This window comes from Periplaneta americana, chromosome 2 (genome assembly GCF_040183065.1).
Source record: "Periplaneta americana isolate PAMFEO1 chromosome 2, P.americana_PAMFEO1_priV1, whole genome shotgun sequence".
Lineage (NCBI taxonomy): Eukaryota > Metazoa > Arthropoda > Insecta > Blattodea > Blattidae > Periplaneta > Periplaneta americana.
The window spans coordinates 28,609,473-28,622,637 of record NC_091118.1 but is presented as its reverse complement, the minus strand read 5'-3'; the positions used below and the strand labels follow the sequence as shown (position 1 = coordinate 28,622,637).

The window sequence follows — 13,165 nt, the reverse complement described above, 5'->3', positions numbered from 1 at the left end:
CGCCTGTCTTGCAAGATTCTACGATATATATATATAATATATTGCAAGATTCTGTCGTTCACTTTAGTCTTCAGGTCTTCTGTGATGAGTGATGGGCGTCCAGGTCGAGTTTCATCGTGGACATTTGTTCGCCCATTGTTGAACATTCGCACCATTTTCTCACATTTCTTTCATTCGTTACAGTATCACCATACACTTCTTTCAATTGCCGGTAAATTTCTGCAGATTTCAAATGTCGGGCATTCAAAAATCGAATCACACTCCTCACCTCACAGTCGGCGGGATTATCAATCACGTCGTTCATTTTGAAGTAACACAAAATGCACAATGGCGACTTGTTGCAACCAGTACTCACAACATTATGAGAACACATGTTAAGGAAGCCAGTTGATCTTCAAACAAGGAAGGGGAGTCAGCTGCGCGGCAGGTATGCACGAACGGTCGTTATTTCCTGGATCCCCCTCATACCTCCAGGCCACCCCTTCTCATTCTTACAATCTTTCAATCCTAAAATTCCAACTTTCACTTGGCCTCGGTAGCATAGTCGGTATAGAGGTGGTCTTCTGTGCTCGAGGTTGTGGGTTCGATCCCGGCCCAGATCAATGGCATTTAAGTGTGCTTAAATGTGACAGGCTCATGTCAGATGATTTACTGGTATGTAAAAGAACTCCTGCAGGACAAATTATTATTATTATATCTTCCTCTGTCTGTCAGCAATTTAACACAAACTCGCTGGGTTGTACCCGAATAAGCATTCTCTTACATTCCAAGACAGATAACAACCCCTTCCTTTTTTCTCACCATTTGTAAGTACAGCAGTGAGTGACACAATAGCCACAATAGGTGCTGATCATCTACTGTGAAGCAAATTATGGAAATGTGATTGGTGAATGAAAAACACTCTTAGTGACATTCTTTAACAAACAAAAGCCTATTTTTTTATTTTATAGAGCCTAAATAAAGGAGTTTAAGAGCCTATTTTAGGCGCCTAAAATTCCGCTTTTTACTCATTACCAATCAGAGCAAGGAAGTTTAAGAAATTCTGTAAATAAAAGACTTTGTTCAACATCTGTACATTCCATTTTATTTGTGGCAGCCCTTACAATTAAACAAATATCAGTCATTCTTAACCCTACTCCAAACAAACACATGAAGTTATTATTTCAGAAACTCTCCTTAAAATAATTTAATAAAGTTCAGTATTTAATACCGAACCATCTTTAAAAAATTACAGTCTCTATATACAAAGCAAATCAATCTTCATTCCCTTCCTCCAGTCTATATTATTGCAAAGCTCGCTATTCCAACCCCCGATTAATTTATGGAATGTATTCACCATATTTAATAAAATTAACATCCCATTCAGCATTACAAAATAATGTTAAAATTCACAACACTTCAAAATTATATTTACGTATCAACCCGTTGTAGAAACTTAAAGATTTGTATTTCAAGTTCTTGCACAATGTGACATCAGATGGAAAAGTCATGGATGCCGTATGAGTTGTTGATTTGTGCTCCAATCACTGCACTAGAATGTGCGATTGCAATGACAGATGACTCCAATGGTGCTCAACACCAAGAGAAGCAGAGATGTCGTTAACTCAGTCATCAAAGCCTGCAGATCGTTTCGCTTTTCTTTGCCGTGGGCTCTGCTTTGGTGCACGTGGAGATTTTTCTAAAACAAGAGGAAATTCATCCGTTGTGAATTTAATCAGAAATCTTTATAAAAGAACTGAAGTTTTACACAAGAAAGGAAATGTGATCAGGCATAAAGAAGAATATGGGTTCCGTGCACAACAAAAAAACATTTTTATAACTGAACTGGATTTTTTAAAAGGGTGTAAGTCATCAAAGTTATACAACGCAGAACTGCAAGCATTGTATTCTTCATCTAACATAATTAGAAACATTAAATCCAGATGTTTGAGATGGGCAGGGCATGTGGCACGTATGGTGAACTCAGGAATGTATACAGAGTGAGTTTTAAGTCCACCGACAAATTTCACGGGGTGATTGCTGACTGAAAATGGAGCACAAAAGTTCATATCACCTTGTGTCCGGAAATGTATAGTTTCCACAGTAGATGGCACTAACGACATTCTCTCATAACTTCCAGTGTGCGTTTTGTGTGTTGCAAATTGTGTGATTTAAGTAACGTAGAAGCACAATGGTCCGATATTCATTCCAGGAACGAGACGAGATGGTGTTCATGTATGGCCAAGCAGGTGGAAATGGTCGAGAGGCATCATGGATGTATCCAGCCACATACCCTGACAGACATCACCACCCACATCAAACAACATTTGGAGCCATTTTTCAGCGTTTGTGTGAGCATGGGTCCTTTGAGACAGACGAACATGCAGGGTGGCCGCAGACTGTGCGTACACCAGATGTGGAGGAAGATGTGGTGTTGTCTATCAGGGTACGTGGCTCGGTACATCCATACTGCCTCTCGACCATTTCCACCTGCTTGGCCATACACAAACACCATCTCGGCTTGTTCCTGGAATGAATACCAGACCATTGTGCTTCTACGTTGCTTAAATCACACTATCTGCAACACACAAAACGCACACGGCAAATTATGAGAGAATGTCGTCAGTGCCATCTACCGTGGAAACTATGCATTTCCGGACACAGGTGATATGAACTTTTGAACTCCATTTTCAGTCAGGAATCACCTCCTGAAATTTGTCGGTGGACTTAAAACTCACCCTGTATAGTGTGTTAGAAGACCTGAGGAAAAAAGATCTTTGGGGAGGCCGAGATGTAGATGGGAGGATAATATTAAAATGGATTTGAGGGAGATGGGATATGATGGTAGGGACTGGATTAATCTTGCTCAGGATAGGAACCGATGGCGAGTTTATGTGAGGGCGGTAAGGAACACAAATAAGTTTTGTAAGTGTAAGTCTTCATTTTTGTCATTTTCATTTTTATCGCAGTTTTGGAAGTACGCGAATAAACCCATCGTTTTTATTTATAAGGATACCAGTAACATAGTTTGTCAGCTTGTTAGAGGCAAGTTAAAATCACAATTTGTTTTAAATGGGCAGTAGTCACCGACATGCGCAGTTTTAAAACTATTCAGTTGGCAAAGCTGGTTGAATGGGAACAACTGAAAACAGTAACTGTGTGCTGTAAAGTATCTAAATTAATATATTACGGTTTCCTTTCCAGTAATACAAAGTCTGAAAACAAAGTTATTGATAATGATATGGAAGGCAACATACAAAAGTGAAAGAGAGGAAGAAATGCTTCTTGTTACAAGGGAACAAGATACAAGCAGCTTCATTGAAGAGATCACAGAGCACATTATACAAAGCAATTCTACAGTTGGAAGGTTTTTGATTAAAGAGATTGCAGCATCTGATATCTTGGATTGGAAGAAATGTTATAAAAAGAGTGTCGTTTCTGAAGAAACAAGAAACAAACAAAAAAATAAGAGAATCAATTTCGCAATCTGTAGCCTATTCCACTTTGAGTATGGGCTATTCCATCTCAAATCGACCGAAATATAGAGAAAATTGACCTTGCAATTTTTAAATATAATGAAACTTTTTCTGTCCGTTGACAACTGTGATATAATGCTTTGTGGAAAGTTTGAGGCATCAGAACTTCATAGTGTTTAAATTAAAAATATTTAAATTTATCGTATTTTCATCAAATTAGCAACTTTAAACTGTTGTGGCTCTGAAACCCTTTCACCCAATGATCAAAATCATGGTTTATTTTGATGCTGAGAAATTATAGTTTATATTGACATGTAACAGTTTTTCTTACTTTTTATGGAAATGGAGAAATTTAGATTTTTCTTCATTAAGATGCCTTTGCCCACGAAAAAATATTTTTAAAATATATGGTTAGATTCCGCATTGAAAGTACAAATAAACACGTATTTTTTACTGGTGCACCGTTGATAAGAAAGTATTGAAAATATCAAATAAAGAAAATAATTAGTACACGCGTGAACTAACCAGCTGACTGTGAGACGGGAGGTAGTCGAGACAAGCAAGGCCAGGAGACAAACACGTGATGTGTCGTCTAGCAGTCATGGGTGAGCTAGCTTTATCACAAGTTTTCATAAACACAGGAGTAAAATGGCGCCCAACACTCGCTTATCTTCAGCCCTCGGCCAGTGCGTGTGGTCTTGGTGCGGTACTGCACCGTTAAAGTCTAGGCGTGTGAAAATAATTTATTTAATACCCTCGAAACTTATTGCCGAGCCACTAAGCAAACAATGCCGAATCCCTCTTAATAATGCAAGGTTTTTTTCTCAATATTTTTTACATTTTTAGAAATGGGCAAAACGCCTAAAAGTAAGTAAAATCAGATTATCTGTCTCTCTGTATACAATAAAAATAAGTATTACTTCTTGTCATAACCCACTAAATGTCAGCTTCAAAATGAGCTCCCGTTCAATGTTCTGCAGTAAATGGTTCCAGAGTTCTGAGCACTGAAAGAGGCTTGTTTTTATAAAATACGCTAAATTTGTCGCTCAATAGTACGAAAACCGTTTGACTTTCGATAGTATATTTTTGAAAATGCACTCTCCTCAGCACCTTGTATAAATAGGGAAAAAATTAGAGTATTAAAAAAAATGCGAGGTTTTTTACTGATCGATTTCATATGGAATAGCCCATATACACAAGACAGAGCTGAATACATAAAAAATCCAGTAATATCAATGGATTAGTAAGCCACACATTCTTCATGGCACTTCAGCAACAATCCATCATCCTCCACCAACAAGGGCTTACCTAGTAGGAAAAGTGCCAATAGAACATGAAAAATGCAAGACTTGGAAAAGATAAGCAATACATCCCAAGAGAGTGTATCCTACTTTATGAAGAACTTTTCAGCTGGCCTACAGAAAGTAATTCAACATACGATTATTCATAAACAGTAGGCTACATCACAAGTGAAAGGGCTGATTTCTCTTTATCATTCATAATACCGGCATTTTTTCTAATTTTATTCCATTTATAATAATTTTACATTTTCTTTGTAGATTGTCTATGATTTTCAGTAAAATAATTCAAGAACATCAATAAAATATCCATATCTTGTTTTTACTTGTCATAAAATTGATTTCTTTTTAAATAGCAGCTTTTTTTCATATTTCGTGCCATGGCATCATGATCTAAGGCATCTTGCCTAGGACTTGTGTTATGGAATGCTCGTTGGTTCGAGTCTTCACGGGGAAGAAATTTTCATTAAATTTCTGCCAGTGTATGTGACCAGTGCCACACAGCATCATGATGCATTTGGGGAGCTATGATAGGTAGTGAAAATCTGGTTTTGTAAACTGGCTATAACGACTGGGGGGATCATCATGCTAACCACATGATACCTCCATTCTGGTTGGATGATCGTCCACCTTTGCTTTGGCATGTGGACGAGAGGCCAGCAGCCGGCTGTTGGTCTTGGCCCTTAATGGACTGAAGCATCACAGATTTATGTTTTTTTTTTTTTTAAATCTCAATTAAATCCTTAGTCAAAAAACTTAATACTATTATAAAGTCTTAATTTATAGTTACAGTCTAGATGAAATATATATACAGACGAGGTTTACAATATAGTCTACTAGTACAACACAAAGTTTTAATATCAATTTCATGAAGTGTTATTGAATGTCATGAATTCATCTACAGAATAGAAGGCGTGAGAAATTAGGTACTTCTTTAATTTGGCCCTAAATAATCTTATGTTTTGATTTTCATTTTTTATATCGATAGGGAGGCTATTAAAAATTTTTACTGCCATATAACGCACTCCTTTTTGATCATGGCCAGCCACTGAAGCACAGATTTTGAGGTGTTCCGAATCCATTTCTTGGTTTGAGTTGCACAATGGGCAGTTAGAGGACTGATATATTCCAATTCTATGCAGGTGCTTGGCCAAACAATCATGGCCTGTTGCCAATCTAAATGCAGCTACAGACGATTTTCGTGGTAAATCAGGAATTAACTGTGGATTATGATGCAGAGAGTTCCATTTTTTCCCTTAAGATTGTGTTATCAAATTTTGTTTGTTGAAGTCTAAGTATGTAGATTTAATAAATCTTTTCACAGATTAATACGTAGATTTAGTAACGGGTCTGTAAGTAGCAGTGCTGCCCTTCTTTTACCCTTAAAACTAAAGAAAAAAGGTATTTTACTAATAACTTCAAATTAAGTAGTGTAACTCTAAAAATTTTGAGATTAGGAAACATATTTATAAATCTTTTGCTCAGAATGTCTTCAGAAATAAGCTCTGTAAATGACGGTAAATCCTCGTGAATCACCCTGTATATTAAAACCAGTTTTCATCCCAAAGTAAGGCGAAGACATGGAAACTTGGAAATATGGAATATATATATAAAACTATCAGAGCAACGAATATGCAAGGAGAGAGAAGAAAGCCACGGGTATAAAATATAATAATTGGTGCTTCAAACAATGTTATAAAGTTGTAGCAACGTATTTAAAACTGGTTAAACACCGTCTGCTGCAATCTATACACTACAGAAAAATGTAACAAAAGTAAAGAATAAGTTTCAAACTAATATTTCTTCTTCTGCTATAGCACTACAGTCCAGATAAAGTCTTGGACTCTGTAACATGCTGCTTTCACTGAGTTTGGTTTACCATGCCTTAACCTTTAGTAGGCTTTCACCATTCCCTTTCACACGCTTTCTCATCTAGTTTCAGATTTTCTCATTCTTCTTTCGCCATATATTTGCCAAAATGCCTTCTTGGGTATGCAACCATCTATTTTAATTAAATGACCAGCACATTGCAACATCTGAATCTTAATAAATGCACCAATTTCCATTTGTTTATACATGGTGTAAATTCCTTCATTACATCTAATACTCCACCCATCTGCATCCAACTTTGGCCCAGAAATCCTTTAAAATATATCTTCCAAATTCATCTAAAGTGTCCACCTCTTTTCTTCTTAAGTTTCCAAGTTTCAGAACCATAAAGAATTGGCCTCACAATCATTTCCTGTCACACATTTTGTTGCCAATCTTCAGTGAAATTAAGACCAAACCGTCAATGTTACATAATAAACCAATAAAGGACACATTTGTTGGTATTTACTCTACAAAATCCCCCAATGCCTCCCGTTTTCCTGGAATACATATTCAAAAATCCAATTAAAAATGCTTACTTACATACAAATGACTTTTAAGGAACCCGCAGGTTCGTTGCAGCCCTCACATAAGCCCGCCATCAGTCCCTATCGTGTGCAAGATTAATCCAGTCTCTATCATCATACCCCACCTCCCTCAAATCCATTTTAATATTATCCTCCCATCTATGTCTCGGCCTCCCCAAAGGTCTTTTTCCCTTTGGTCTCCCAACTAACACCCTATATGCATTTCTGGATTCGCCCATACGTGCTACATGCCCTGCCCATCTCAAACATCTGGATTTAATGTCCTTAATTATGTCAGGTGAAGAATACAATGCGTGCAGTTCTGTGTTGTGTAACTTTCTCCATTCTCTTGTAACTTCATTCCTCTTAGCCCCAAATATTTTCCTAAGAACCTTATTCTCAAACACCCTTAATCTCTGTTCCAGTCTCAAAGTGAGACTATAAGTTTCACAACCATACAGAACAAATGGTAAGATAACTGTTTTATAAATTCTAACTTTCAGATTTTTTGACAGCAGACTAGATGACAAAAGCTTCTCAACCGAATAATAACAGGCATTTCCCATATTTATTCTGAGTTTAATTTCCTTCCGAGTGTCATTTATATTTATTACTGTTGCTCCAAGATATGCTAATTAAAAATACTGCTTTCTTCAAAACCAATTACAGTAGAACTTGGTTATAGCGACCTCGTTTTGTGAGACATCTTACCTATAACGTGAAATATTCTGTGGTCCCAAATAATTCCCCGTAAGACAAATGCTTTTCTACCTTCCTTAATACGACAAACGTATATGCGTCTACCTCACATATAACATCATTTTCAACCTCAGTTTGGAATAAGATTTTCTAAGAACCAAAGTATTTTAAGAAATACTTACTTACTTACAAATGGCTTTTAAGGAACTCGCAGGTTCATTGCCGCCCTCACGTAAGCCCGCCATCGTTCCCGATCTTGTTCAAGATTAATCCAGACTCTATCATCATATCCCATCATAAGTGCACGCATTTTAACGCAATATGGCCACTAAAAGAAAAGTTTTAACATTGGAAGAAAAAGTTAAAGCGATTCATTAAGTTGAGAATAGAATTAAAAAAAGCTGACGTGTGTCATGAGTTTGGCCTAGTTAATTCCACAGTCCAAACGATTTGGAAGAGCAAGGATGAAATTGTTGCATTTGAAAAAAATTGATCAAGCTAGGGGAGGGAGCAATGAAATTGCAACTGAAATAATGAATATAGAACGTAATTTAGAAAGTGTGTATTGAGCAAGTATGAGACATCAGAGTAAAATGACTGATTACTTCACTCCAAAGTAGACTAGAGAAGTTTGGTGAGTTCTGAACAAACTGTTTTAATACAAAATACTGAATTTATAATTGTACATGTATTTTATTATGTTCATTATAGGCTTAAAAGTGAATACATAAATCTAAAATAAGGCTAATTAAGTTAGTTATTTTCCATTTTCCACCTTACTAGACTCATAATATGAATCTCGGTTACTACGACACTCGTTTATAACGACGTAATTTTTAAGGTCCCTTGAATGTCGTTATAACCAAGTTCTACTGTAACATGACATCACAATGATATTAAAGTTTTATGTTTACTGTAACTCACTGTCCTCATTCATCTCTCCTTCCACTCTGTACATAGGCTAGGACAGTGTCCACTGAGCATCATGTTTTGTATGCCAGCTATAACAGTGGGGGAATCATCATGCTGGTCATACATTACCCTAATATTGGATGGATGATCGTTCACTTCTGCTAAGATATGCAGACATGAAGCCAGCAGCAAATGGTCTGCCATGGCCCTGCATACATATGTTGTCACACCACAGACAGAAAGAAGAAAAAAGAGAAGGTAGAAGAAATGAGAAGAGAAAGAAAAAGGAAAGCAGCAGTGACAGAATGATAAAGATGAGAGAGTGGAGAAGTTTCAGTGTTGTCAGTGAAATGCATGGAGTATTATGTCTGCACAGTTAATTCGTTCACAAGATGCTCACTAACCTTTCTTGTTCAAATGGTTTAGTGTTTCCTTGGGCAGCCAGTCATAGTCCACATCATTGGGATTCGAAGTCCCTGTTTCGACCACTGGCTTCTTGCCAACCCTCTTGCGTCCCAGAGAGTACAGGAACTGCTGGCCGACTACCAGCATAAGTACAACACACGCTGCCATGAAGACATAGAGGAAGAACGTCTCTCCATCCAATCCTTCTTCCAGCTCTACGATCTGGACTGTTTCATTGTACACAGCTTCCTGGAACACACTTCCTGCCTGCAACATATCGGTATTAAAAAAAATAAACAGTTTTAATAAAGGGCTTATTCATTCATTTATAATATTATACAGCAATTAAAATAACTATCACAGTTAAGTTCCATTCACAACGAAAACTAAGCGTTAACTTAAGGCTCATTCACAATGAGAATAAATCAGGTTATTATCTATAAGTAACATAAATACAGAAGGTAGTGATGAGGTTATTTAATGGGGCCACTCACAATGACTTACATAAATACTGACATTAACATTACAGTTAGACAATAACATTTAAGTTTGAAAATTCCAAAGTTTCATGTTTATACTTATGTGATCTGGAAACAATACACAATCATAGAGTGCTGAAATATACGACAGGATATGACAAAATGATGTTATATTTCCATAGTTACCAAGTATTTTTGAGGTTATGTTTATGTTCCCATTATTAATTATGGCATGACATTTTTAAGGGTGTTTGAGAATAAGGTTCTTAGAAAAATTTTTGGGGCTAAGAGAGATGAAGTTACAGGAGAATGGAGAAAGTTACACAATGCAGAACTGCACGCATTGTATTCTTCACCTGACATAATTAGGAACATTAAAACCAGACGTTTGAGATGGGCAGGGCATGTAGCACATATCGGAGAATCCAGAAATGCATATAGTGTTAGTTGAGATGCCGGAGGGAATAAGACCTTTGGGGAGGCCGAGACGTAGATTTTTATTTTATTAGGTTATACTACGACGCTTTATCAACATCTCAGGTTATTTAGCGTCTGAATGAGATGAAGGTGATAATGCCGGTGAAATGAGTCCGGGGTCCAACATCGAAAGTTACCCAGCATTTGCTCTTATTGGGTTGAGGGAAAACCCCGGAAAAAACCTCAACCAAGTAACTTGCCCCGACCGGGAATCGAACCCGGGCCACCTGGTTTCGTGGCTAGACACTCTAACCGTTACTCCACAGGTGTGGACCCGAGACGTAGAAGGGAGAATAATATTTAAATGGATTTGAGGGAGGTGGGATATGATGGTAGGGACTTGATTAATCTTGCTCAGGATAGGGACTGATGGCGGGCTTATGTGAGGGTGGCAATGAACCCCCGGGTTCCTTAAAAGCCGTAAGTGAGTATGACATTTTGATTTTACGGTAACGTTTATATTCTTGAGTTAACGCTTACGTTGTGTTTAATTTTCATTGTGAATGTGCCTTTACTGTTAAATTAAACAAGGAACATAAATATATCTGCAAAGATACTTGGTAATCATGGAAAATCAACGATGTCATTTCGTCATATTCTGTTGCATACTTAAGCACTGTATGACTATGTTGTTTTAAAATCACGGAAGTATGAACACGAACATTTGGACAAATCTGGCTTTCAGGTAGTAGCTCCCTGTAAAGCAGGTTTGAATAATTTCAAGGAAAAATTGTTCCGGGGCCGGGTATCGATCCCGGGACCCTTCGCTTAGCGCGCGAACGCTCTTCCGACTGAGTTACCTCATAAACCATACACGACACCATCACAATTTTTCGGCGATGGTGTCGTGTATGGTTCCTGGGGTAGCTCAGTCGGAAGAGCGTTCGCGCGCTAAGCGAAGGGTCCCGGGATCGATACCCGGCCCCGGAACAATTTTTCCTTGAAATTATTCACGAACATTTGGAGTTAGCAAATTTTCATGTTATCGTCTAACAGCAATGTTAATGTCAGTGTTTATGTAAATTATTGTGAATGGCCCCATTAAATAACCTCACTGCACTGCAAACTTCTGTGTTTATGTCACGTTTATGTTAAATATAAACGTAAGTCAAAATTACTCATGATGACATTCTAACTTATCAGGTATCTTTATTTGCAAAGTCACATTTCCACTGCAGAGTCCTCTACTGTTCTAATTTCTATCCTAAGAAACTACAACACACAATAACAGAGCATTATCCTCAATGACACGTAGAGTGATTTAAAAGTCGGTGCCATAGACCAGGCCTGCAGAACAAGCAAAGTAGGGGAACTATGACGTCAGCCTCACTCCACTTCTATTGGGGATGATCGACTTCCGTTCCAAGAATGATTGTTGATGCAGCCGAGCGTAACTAGAACGCCGTGACCGCACAAGTAGAAAAGGTGGGTGGGGGTAAGAAAGGAGAGGAAAACAGTCGCTCTCAAGAGCTACAGTTCTGGAGGCCTGCCATAGACAAACTCTGGGGTTAGTGCAGACAGTGAAAAATTGAAAGAGGCAAAAGCACTCGAAAATATGTAGTTCTCAATCTAATGTCGAGTCATAACTGTTATTACATGCCTTTCTACATGTCTATTTCATAATTTTAAATGCCCTATTGCTTGCTCATCTCTACTTTTTTGTGCCTAAAAATCCACAGCTTAGACCTACTTATTATACTTTAAAATGTTCACTTAATAATTAAAATATAAGTATACAAGTTCCTGAATGGCATCAGAGGTTCCTTAGAAGCATAAAGTCTTCAGTTATTCATCAGAATGCTGTTATACATCATCTGCTATCAAAGAACTTGTACGAAATTTGTTAACATAATAATAATAATAATAATAATAATAATAATAATAATAATAATAATAATAATACATATTTACCAAGTCTCTGTAGTTTAAGTTGATGTTAAGTCCAAATGGCCTTCCAGCAAATGCTTCAGCAGGTATGAAGGAATATGCAAGTGTTGCCTCATGGTTAGGCTTCACAGCGCGATTATAAGCAATGGTTGAAAAGTTCTGGATGTAAAAGGTGAAATCCATGGGATAACGGAAGGAAGCCTCCAACGTTTCTAGTATGAAGTCTTGACTTCCCTTATTTGTGAAACCAACCAGGAACTCAACAAGGTTTCCAGCTGGTAACTCTGAAATAAAATTTTCGGCACCAAAATTTCCATTAATAACGCATACTTAGAAATATAGTGGGTTCAAATTAGGTAGGCCTAAGCAACTCATAAATGTAACTTGGAAAACGATCACAAACCTAAATTTCCAGATGTGGTAGAAACCACTGGTCTAGTAAACAGAATAGTAGTATCTGCATCTGGTGAAGCACTAGGCTGTGCTTCATCATCTTCTCCACCTTCTTCGGTTACAGAACTCTCATCGCCTTCACCTTCTACATCAACCATTTCATCATCAACATCATCTTCTTCTGCCCTTACTACCAAACGACTCCCTGTAATAATCGGAATGTATTCTTAACATATGTGACACATACATGTACAAAATTTCAATTCTAAATACATAATATCGCAATATGTTGATATGTGGCTTATGGATTATATCTAATATATTTAGAAATTCGCTTAATAAACGTCTGGCTTTACAAATTTGGAAATTATAACGAAGTCAATGGCCTACTACCACCGGTTACACCTGAGCCAATTAATTCTGACTGATTGCACATTACTTACCATTATCAATAGTAAATATTAAAGCTGGGAGAATTAAGAGAGTCAACAAGAATATATTCTTCATGTTTAAGATTAAGAAAGTTGCAAAATATACAGCACAAATTAAACTCTTTACTACATGCCCATGTGAGATATGCCACAAACGTAGTGTGGTTTGAAGCGAAAAGGACTATGGGAACTTCAACATAGAGAAATGCTGTCCGCAACGTGGAAGTGGGACGGAAACCCATGGCAAGAAACAAAAGACAGACGCGTTTACACCACCTTGCGGATTGTTTGAGAATTCTGCATTGTACGCATTGACCATATATTTATCTATGC

The 13,165-nt window shown here is 37.4% G+C and overlaps 1 protein-coding gene across 1 annotated transcript; it reads right to left on the bottom strand.

Annotated features, from left to right (window-relative positions):
- Positions 1-1,057: 1,057 nt before the first annotated feature.
- Positions 1,058-13,119, bottom strand: l(1)G0320 (signal sequence receptor subunit 1 l(1)G0320). Its single transcript, XM_069813230.1, has 5 exons — positions 12,845-13,119; positions 12,412-12,606; positions 12,033-12,292; positions 9,165-9,432; positions 1,058-1,678 (listed from the first exon to the last, which is right to left on the bottom strand). Exons 1-5 carry the CDS (start codon positions 12,906-12,908, stop codon positions 1,605-1,607), a joined length of 861 nt encoding a protein of 286 aa, XP_069669331.1. The 5' UTR covers positions 12,909-13,119; the 3' UTR covers positions 1,058-1,604.
- Positions 13,120-13,165: the final 46 nt, after the last annotated feature.